At 37.9% G+C, this 10000-nt stretch overlaps 1 protein-coding gene and 1 long non-coding RNA gene across 6 annotated transcripts in view; one reads left to right on the top strand and one right to left on the bottom strand.

Moving 5' to 3' along the window:
* The window catches only part of LOC135197917 (uncharacterized), a 323650-nt gene that overhangs the window by 113049 nt on the left and 200601 nt on the right, over window positions 1-10000 (top strand). The window lies entirely within an intron of this gene.
* Window positions 1-10000, bottom strand: part of LOC135197908 (SET domain-containing protein SmydA-8-like) — a 28055-nt gene that overhangs the window by 11323 nt on the left and 6732 nt on the right. Inside the window, exons 2-3 of one of the 2 annotated variants that reach the window (XM_064225140.1) lie at window positions 1283-3016; window positions 928-942 (exon numbers count right to left, since the gene is read on the bottom strand). In XM_064225140.1, the coding sequence (XP_064081210.1) occupies window positions 928-942; window positions 1283-2992 (1725 nt within the window). In that variant the 5' untranslated portion in view covers window positions 2993-3016. The remainder of the gene's footprint in view (window positions 1-927; window positions 943-1282; window positions 3017-10000) is intronic. The other variant, XM_064225141.1, reaches the window with a different exon arrangement.

Genomic DNA, 10000 nt, shown 5'->3' on the forward strand with positions numbered 1-10000 from the left:
AGATTAGGTATGTATTAAGATGACGTACTGAAGTTAGTGAATTAATGATTTATACATTATAGCAACACAGGCATTCGATTGGATTTTAAACTGTAATTTTTGTTCTATGAAAGTCGAAAGTAGGCATTGTTTAGTTGTTTATTCGAAAAAAGCAGTAGAAATAAAAAAAGTTATGAGCAAATTAGATTTGACATGAACTAATCGAAAATCCGGTAACAATTATTTGTGTTAAACGACCATATTTAATCTCTGAAACAATGTCTTATATAGGGAAAATGGTCAGAGAAAATTTTTCCAGTGCTTGGTGGTATGGGTTGGAATGAAGTTGAAATAAAATCGTTTGTATATTTATGATATTAATACTAGTTGGCATAAGTGATTCAAGGTAGAGACGACGCGGTTTCAAGCAAATTTCTGAATTTTTTTTAATAAAACGGCAGGACAATGATGTTAGGTGGTCGATCTGTGTTTCCCTTTTAGTCATATGAATCCTAGGGCTCTTGTTGCTTTGTAATGTTTTACTTGATAACCACTGTCTTACAAAATAATGTCGATTATTAATCCCTAACGGTCAGCGTTGGTTGTCATTACGTCTAAATTCATTTGATGTTTCATGTTGCCTGGATGGCGTTAACTTTATGTAATCTCTGTAAATGTATTATCCTGGTGGAATGTAGAATTAGGAGATTGATTTCTGTTGTGTTGTCTTCCAAAGTCGCAGCAAAGTATTTATAGAGTAGCTAATGATCAAAAAGTTGAAATGAGAAGTCTGGGATCAGAAAGGTCATGCCTCGAGCATCTGGATGGATTTTCAGAATAACGTTTCAGAATTTCTGTCCTGGGGATATGGCTTGAACACTTTTAAAAAAATAGTGATTTAAGGGCTCTAGTCCTGTATGTCCCCCCTTTTTTTTATCTAGTACTTACTCGGTTTTCATCACCCTGAAAAATATAAAAATGATTTAGTCCGCTCATCGATCCTGCTAGAAGGGAGAGAGAATACTGTGAAATATGCATATTTTACCAAGAAAGTCAGTCTATCACAGGCATGCAAAAGCACATATATTTCAGAGTTATTTCACGTTAATACGTTCCACATTGAATGCAAATGACAAAGAATTCACTACAGAAGAAGCATTAGAAGATTAGTAGCATTAAATTATCAACATTGGCTCTACGCATATACCAGTTATATTTAGCAATCGTTTTTGTTCAGTGATAACCTTTTTCTTTCTAAGCATTTTTAGTGAAGTAGGACATTTTGATCTTTCAGTTCGCTTACCTGCTTTGCCTCCATTGTATGTTGGCAGGTGCAGGAGGTACAAACCCATTTAGCTGAAGTGTCAAGCGGAGCTGATGATATCATGGGCGAACCACATTCTGCACAGATCAAGGAACCAATGAATGTGCCCATTTCGGTAGGATCAAGGCATCTCTTGCAGATACAGGTGAATTGTTTGCACTTCTGCAGATGGTTTTGTCGGACAATGGTACTCCATTGAGGATCTGTATAGGAAATAGAAACAGTTGCTCCTCTAGGTATAGGGTCTATAGCCCTTACGACCATGTTCCCCTTGTCGGTGAACCATTGCTGTGCATTGGGCCGACAATCATGGTTCATAAGACCAGCCAAGGGAAACAGTCCTTGGAGTCTACCGTTTTTGGGGAGGACCACTTGGAATGCATTGGTGTCCCAGACAGAGCAGATTCTGTGAACCAGTTCAGAGTCGTCGAAAACTTTTAATCTGTTAACTATGACGCCAACTATTAGATTTTGGTTCATCTTGTAACGCTCACTTCCAGGTTCAAGGTTCGCTTGCATGGCCTTGAGGACTCTTTTATAAAATTCATTTTCTTGTATGAGAAATATTGTTCTAAGCGCTGCCATAACGACATATTGTTGCATGATTTCCCGATGTTTCTGCTCCTTTGAGGCTGCTCTTGCTCTCTCAATCATAGCCATTGCTTGCGCACGCATATCCTGAGGCATCTGTTGAAGCCTCTCCAGCATAATTCGTTGTTCAGTTGTTTCACCTTCTGAGCATTCAGCTGCACCTAGACGTTTTAGGAATTGGCACTCTGTCTTGTGGAAATCAGTGAGACATTCTGGCCCGCAGAGGAAGAAGCCACAGTCTGGGCATTTAAATGAGCTTGTTTGTTTGTAGCAGTTCTGGCAGTGAGGTGGAGACTTTGGTCTGGTTGCCATTGCTACTGGAGGCTCTACAAAAAGAATCTCCCCTGCAAAGATGTCACGTCTAGCCTTGAGATAACGCCCGACTGTGTCACTAACACCTATTTCAACGGGGTATGCTGTATCATCAATGTTACTTGGGTAGATCTTATGGGAAGTCAGTCTACTTTTCTTGTATTGGGTATTGCTGACGTGGTTTTCTCCATTACATGTACCATTCGTGGATGGGGCTTCGTTGACGTGGTTTTCTCCATTACACGTACCATACGTGGATGGGGCTTCGTTGACGTGGTTTTCTCCATTGCACGTACCATACGTGGATGGGGCTTCGTTGACGTGGTTTTCTCCATTACACGTACCATACGTGGATGGGGCTTCGTTGACGTGGTTTTCTCCATTACACGTACCATACGTGGATGGGTCTTCGTTGACGTGGTTTTCTCCATTACACGTACCATACGTGGATGGGGCATCGTTGACGTGGTTTTCTCCATTACACGTACCATTTGTGGATGGAGCTTCGTCGATTCCATATTTGTTTGCAGGAGTAAGGCGGTAACCATTTGTAGTATGAAAAGAACCATTAGTACCTTTATTGATGACTTTTAGGTCTTTTGCAGTAGTGCCACTGAAAGACGTTGCATTCTTAATCCATGCTTCATTATAAGGCAAGAGTTTCAACATGTATTCCTTGAAAATTCCAATCCCGTAAGGGTCATCAGATTCACTCGTATAACTGGTTTCTTTTCCGGTATAATTTAAAGACCCATTTGAGATGGAGGTATTTTCATAAAGAGCCATCTGCGATTTATTGCTGATTCTAATCTGCAACCAGAAGATTTGGATAAAGTTTATTATTAGTGCTTTGCAGAAGCCAGAATAATGTAGTAAGTAAACACTAAAATGTACTCTTTTTCACGGACAAATGTTGTTCTAAATCTTGTGCGTTAAACTTGAAAAAGAAAATATTTGAATGACTAGTAAAATTGAAAATAAACATATTTTTAACATTTAAGATCGAAATTGGCATCTTGGTGTTGTCTCTCTCTTGTGGTTCGTATAATGTTAAGGAAATACCAGTTAGTTAGCTGCCATAGACTGAGAATGATATCAGTTAACAAACAAATAATGTCCCACACAAGTATACAGCCATTAATTTTATTTTAGAGAGAAGGATGAATTTATTCACCATATGATTTAGTGATAGGAACCCATTGAATTGTCTAGATGAATTCTTTAGAGCTAATTTAAAGAAAAAGAATTGTGAGATATTAAGTTGCTAATGAGATCATTTCACAGGGCCATAGAGAAGATAGATTTGAAGTATGCTGCTAAAAAAATCGAAAAATTGCGTTGGCAGTGCATTAAAGGGAAAGAATTTATATATATATATATATATAATAATATATATATATATATCACATACATATACTATATATATATATATATGTATATATACCATACATCCAACATACATACATACATACATACATACAATAATGGGGTGACGGAAAGAAGGCCAGATATAAAAGGCCAAGGTCACAGTTACATCATGAATTGAAGGGAAGGGAAGGATTGGATTGAGAAATGCAGGAAGACGTATATATATATATATATATATATATATATATATATATATATATATATATATATATACACACATATAAATATATATATATATATATATATATATACAATATTATATATATATATATATATATATATATATATATATATATATATATATATATATATATATATATAATAGAATAACTATTCACTTATCGAGCATGAAAGTGTTTATCCAATATAACTATTGCTTTACGAATTGTATTTTTAGCAAATTCAGATAACAGGTATTGGTTTTAAGTACTTTTTTATCACTTTCCGATCTTTACCTTTATTTATTTTGTTTATAAAACCAACGCCATAGCTGTTGTCCGAGCTGTACTGCCGTGAAATGAAAAACTGCAACAGAAAAAAAGACAAAACACATAGGGAGTGTACCCTTATCTGAAGGGCGGGGTGGGGTGGGGGTCCGATGTGAATTCAAAATTCCGCCTCCCCTATTAAGAACTCTACCCAAAGATGGCAGATCCACTCAGAAATGTTACCTCAAAAAAGAGCTTATTTATGATTACGAAAGTTTCGTTAAATATTTCCGGCGCTGTACCTCTTCAATGCATTACGTTGTTGATCATTTCCATGCTATTAAATAGCTTATGGAATTCCTCCGTTGCATTAATCATTAATGTTGAATCTCTCCAGTAATGGAGAAGCGAGCTCATTTAATTATGATGTTCTAATTTATTATCCGTTCATTTTCTGTTGTTTTGTGCGGAAGATAGATTGGATGCTCATTCATTATGAAAGCGGATCGTCATGTCTTGTTTGCGGCTTAATTGCTCATATTATATTCTCGTGGAATGTCTCATTGTCCCACTATTTAATTGCTCTGGAAATGGGTTTATGGAGAATTGATGGAAGTGTATTGGGTCTCTCTCTCTCTCTCTCTCTCTCTCTCTCTCTCTCTCTCTCTCTCTCTCTCTCTCTCTCTCTCTCTCTGAAAGGGTTTTCATTTAGGAAGTACATCAGAGAACAGGAATAGTTATAGGGAGAATGTGTAGGTTTTAACTAGTGGAGAAATCGGGAGATTGCAAAGATCAAATGTTTGTTATAGAAAATTTGTTAGATATTTGAAGGTAAAGGAGAAGGCTGTAAGGGTAGTACTATAGCTGGTTCACTTAAGGTAGGATTCTTGGATGAGCCCTATTCTTACGAGACGTTTGTTTGGCGGCCGCTGATTGGCTGGTACCGGGAGGTAGGCAGCTCCCAGCCAATCAGCGGCCGCCAAACTAACGTCCTCGTAGCATAGGGCTCATTCAAGAATCTACCTTAAGTGAATCAGTTTATAGTTGTTAGTAAAGTTAATGTTAGACAAATATCAATAAGCATGTGTTATGTTTCCAAAGGTATTTAACGTATTTAAAAACATAGGAGTAGGTGTCATGTCATTTCGTGTTTATATTTATATAAATAGAAGATAACTACTAAATAGACTTGAGCAGAAACAAGAAACCAGCTTATACTATGCAACTCCATAGATCATTTACCGAGCCGACGGGATTGACAACGCGTATACATCATAGAGACATTAAATCAATGAGAGAAATGAAGTTTGTCGCTCGCTAATGGGATATTGACAGCATCAAGGAAATAAAGACTGGCAATTATAGACCCTTAATTGCTCATTCATTCCTGCCTACGTCGGACAATTAGGAAAAGTTTTGTGGTGCCTTTGCCAATTACCCCTCACCTCTCTCCTTCCCCCAGTGACACCCCTCCACACCCTCCCTCCCTCCCTGCCTCTCTCCCTCTCACTGCGATTTGTTTTCAGTTGTTTCCTCATTTCTTCTTTGGCTTTCCTCTTCCTTTTTTCTTCTCTGTTTTCTCCTTCTGGGACCCTTTTTCACATTTCTTTTCTTTGCTTTTGGTCAGACTCACTTTTTCTTATTCTTTTAATTACACTTTCTTCTTTTTGAGTGTCACTTTTATTTCGTCCGTTATTCTTCCTTTTTTTACGTTATCCTTCGTTTTTCTTAACCCCTCCTCCTCTTCAAGCGCTGCTGCTGTTTTTTCCGATAATCGCATCGCCTTTCTTTTTTTTCTCTCTCTTTTCCCCATTGCAGTCTCTTTCTGTATCGTTTCTCTTTCGCTTCCATGAAACAATTGAAAGTATTCGCTTTTTTCTTCGTTTCAGCTTTTTCTTGGCTTCATAAATTGGCAGACCCCTCCCCGACAGTCTTTTTTTTCTTTCTCTCTCTCTTATTTCTGTTTCTGTTCTTGCCCCGTTTTTTATTGCATTTTCCCATTATTCTGGGTCTTCTTGTCTGTACGCTGTCATTTCTTTCGATTACGTTGCTTAATTCCTTACTACATTTGTATCATTTGATTTCTTTTGTTTTATTTTCTCTTTTAATTTTCATTAAAATTTTACTTTTATAGTTCTGTAATTTACTCCGTTTCCAACTTCCCTTTCTTTTTTGCCTTCACTGACTTAGAAATTCTTTCTTTTTTGTATATTTTCTCTTCACTTTTCATATGTGTTTATCATCTCTATTCATCTGGAGCAGATTAAGATTCCATGATTTTCTTATGTTTTTCTTTATATTTGCTTATATTTTACTGTTTTTCCTTTCTCTTTCTTGCTTCAAAATATTTTTAATGTTTTTTTCAAGTTGTACCCTTAGATTAATTTTTTAAATAAATTCATTTTATCCTTTGTTGATATCTTTCATTTCCGTATTACTTTCTCTCTCTCTCTCTCACTCTCTCTCTCTCTCTCTCTCTCTCTCTCCTCTCTCTCTCTCTCTCTCTCTGATGTCGACTGCTCAGCCAACAAAAGCAGTGGACATGGCAAGTGGTATTATCTTTAGCAGCTAAGGCCCCAGAATATTTCAACGAGAAGCTAAGATAATAAATAATTACGTCTCTGGTACTGTGGAAGAGATTGGCGGAATATGTATAAGTACGTGTTTGTACAGTGGATGAATGTTGCTTGTTTATTACAATGCCCAATGGCTTATGTTTGGATTAGTACTATTTGCGGCCTTGCGGTACTCAAGAACTTGTGCTTGTTCATAATTGTTATCCAATGGTATTTTCACCTATGTACGCAGTCATCTGCATTTTCTTACTGAATATACAAAATATGCACATGGTACATGAGCTTCTACATACTTTATATACTATTTTTATATAGTTACGCTCATGAATCATCCCACTCACAAGTTTGTTATACATTTACGTGTGCATGCTTCTCTGATAGAGGTTCCATAAACTTCACAGATATGAGGTTTTCATACTTATTATATACAAGCTTGTTTACTTATAGACCATACCTGCCTGTACACTCGAAGTGCGCTTGGACTCAAGATCACGTATTTAGTGTAATACACGGGCGCTGTATGTAGGCATACATACATACTATGATCACAGAAGTGCTAACGAATAAGTGAACTAGAAGGTCTGAACTTGCACCAATGTATAATATTTATAAAAAAAAATTGTGTGCAACTCCATGAACATTAAACTTACAAGCACACAGGACATATAAGATTATAGTTCACACTATGGCTCCGAATCTCCATCAGGTGCATGATTGTCGCCGTATCCTCTATCAAGGCCAATAAGTCCATTCCAGCTAACATTGCTTCTGTGTTCTCACCAGAGATTCTCGCAAGAAAGCCACTTGTTACGATAGGCAAATAAAAAAATGCCCCAAATTTTCTTCGGCGCATTCGAGTTTTATGTACAGCGTATAATGCTTTATGAAACTCTCAGCCACGACCTGGTAGTGGCCTGTGTTTGGTACCCTATAGCTGTGCCAGACGCACGGTCGTGGCTAACTTTACCTTTAAGTAACATGAAAACTACTGGGGCTAGAGAACGGCAATTTGGTATATTTGACAATTGGAGAGAGGATGATCAACATACCATTTGCAGCCCTCTAGCCTCAGTAGTCTTAAGATCTGGGGGTGGACGGACAGACGAATGGCCAAATCAGTTTTTTTTTTTTTTTTTTTTAATACAGAAGTCTTAAGATTTGCCACCACAAAAATACTTCAATTTTCAGTGACTCCAGAAATGCTGGTGAGAGCTCTTGAGAGCTGTTGTCGCAGAAATTGTCTTGTACAGACAATTAAGTTTTCATTCCCCAGATTATTGGCAGCTGCTGTAAATAAATATTGAAGTATGTTGGATCTCTGCCCGTGTGGGCATTAATGAAAGAAAATGGAGCAGGCTTTAGATCCGCCGAAGCCACAACTGTTGTGACAGGTCAATAGTACGTAGAGACTTGTGTTAGAAATGTTTCAACATTAAGAAAATCCGTAATTTTGAAAAAGAAGATTGATTTTTCGGAGAAATGAATCTGATAACAAGATCCGGGGTTCAATCCCGGTACGTTGCCTGTCGGTCGATCTAGAGTCAAGAGAAAGGGTATGGTACTGGACCGTGGGTAACGGTAACCTCATCTGAGAACCTGCCTTTCTAGCATCTAGCATCACACCCTTTTAATAGGAATGAAGCGGTAATATATAATACGAGTATATTTATATATGTGTGAGTGTGTGCGCGCGCGTCTTCTATATCATACATTCCTGTCATTACAGACATAGGTAGGATTTTTTCTTTAAATTAATTATTATGGTTTACCTATGTATTTTATGAATTCCCAGATTTTGATATTGAAAGTTTGTGAATAATAGTGAAATACGTACACATGTTACGTATAATGGCTAGAATAATTATATTTTATTAATGAAATCATGCATTTGTATGATCGCGTCGTATTGGTTTTTCTTTTAGGAATTGCTTCCATAATATTTTCAAGGATAATGATCTGATTTTATAGAGACATAAAGGGCATTTAACATCGGTTCTGAATTTAAACAAGAGGCAGCTGTTTGAACTATTCTGAAGTAGGGTATTCATGCGATGTATAAATTCGCTTTGAAAACGGCGTAAATGTCAGTGACCGTTCTGAACTTCTTCAAATTATGCTCGATTCCCCAGAGAAGTTACCTAAGGACTTCCTAAATTGCATTTTAGCCCGCGAGGTAAATTTCCCGGTCCACGTGAACGCAAGTCATATTTCACGACGGCAAACCGTCGCCTAACTTTGTTATAATTTGAGTCCGAAACGCTTTTCACGCTCCCATGAATGTGGAATGAAACTAGTTTCACGTTACTCTGGGCGTCGTGAGATTTGGAAGAAAGTTAAGAGAGAGGAAGGCTCGAATTCAGATCTCCTCGGCGATTCATCCTCTGCTTCCTTCCTTCTCTCTTCTCTCCTCCGTGGGAGATGCGGCAGAAGGGAAGGTGATTCTTCAAGTTGTACCACTACTCTCTTCCCGTAGGGGGGCTAGTGCCGTCAGTGCGCCTCATTTAGTGCGCTGTAGTTATTTTTTAAGGTTCTTTGCAGCTTGTCTTCGGCCCCTAGCTGCAACCCATTTCCATCTTTTGACTGAACCTCCGTTCATACTCTATTTCTTCCATCTTACTTTCCACCTAACAATTGATTCATAGCGCAACCGCGATGTTTTCCTCCTGTTACACCTTTCAAAACTTTTTACTGTCATTAATTTTCGTTTCAGCGTTGATTGACCTCATAGGTACCAGCGCTAACCCTTTGGCCTAAAATCCTGTATTCGATAGTCTTTATTCTACTTTCTTGTTGCTGCCTGACGAGGGAGAGCAAAGTCGAGAATTCTGTCTTGTGAGAGACGAAGGGGGAGGTTGAACTCACTCCATATTGGGAGTCAGGATGGGTCCCGAGGTGTGGAAACATAAATCTTCCCAGCAATGGCTATGCTGCCATTTCCACCTGTTTGCTCTGCCGAGCTGCATTTGCGGGAGGTTCTGAGAGAGAGAGAGAGAGAGAGAAAGGGGATCCGAGTGTTTTATGATTTGTAAACCACTGATAACGGCAATTCTCCCTTTCTTTTATTTGTTCGAAGGAATTTTTTTTTTTTCCGGATCACCCCCGAAACGACTTCCCGAGGGTTTGTTACCGTGTCTGTAATTTAATTGGTCATAGAAGATCTGATATATATATATATATATATATATATTATATATATATATATATATATATATATATTCGTCGTTGCTTGCACCGCTGTTGTGCTTGGCGTTCTTGGCATCTTTTCATCCGTGGCCAGTGGGCAGCAATACAGAGTCTTTTTGAACCCAGCCGGTCATTCGTAACAGGTAACATAAAGATAGGAGCCAGTTTAAAACTCTCTC

This window comes from Macrobrachium nipponense, chromosome 21 (assembly GCF_015104395.2).
Source record: "Macrobrachium nipponense isolate FS-2020 chromosome 21, ASM1510439v2, whole genome shotgun sequence".
NCBI lineage: Eukaryota > Metazoa > Arthropoda > Malacostraca > Decapoda > Palaemonidae > Macrobrachium > Macrobrachium nipponense.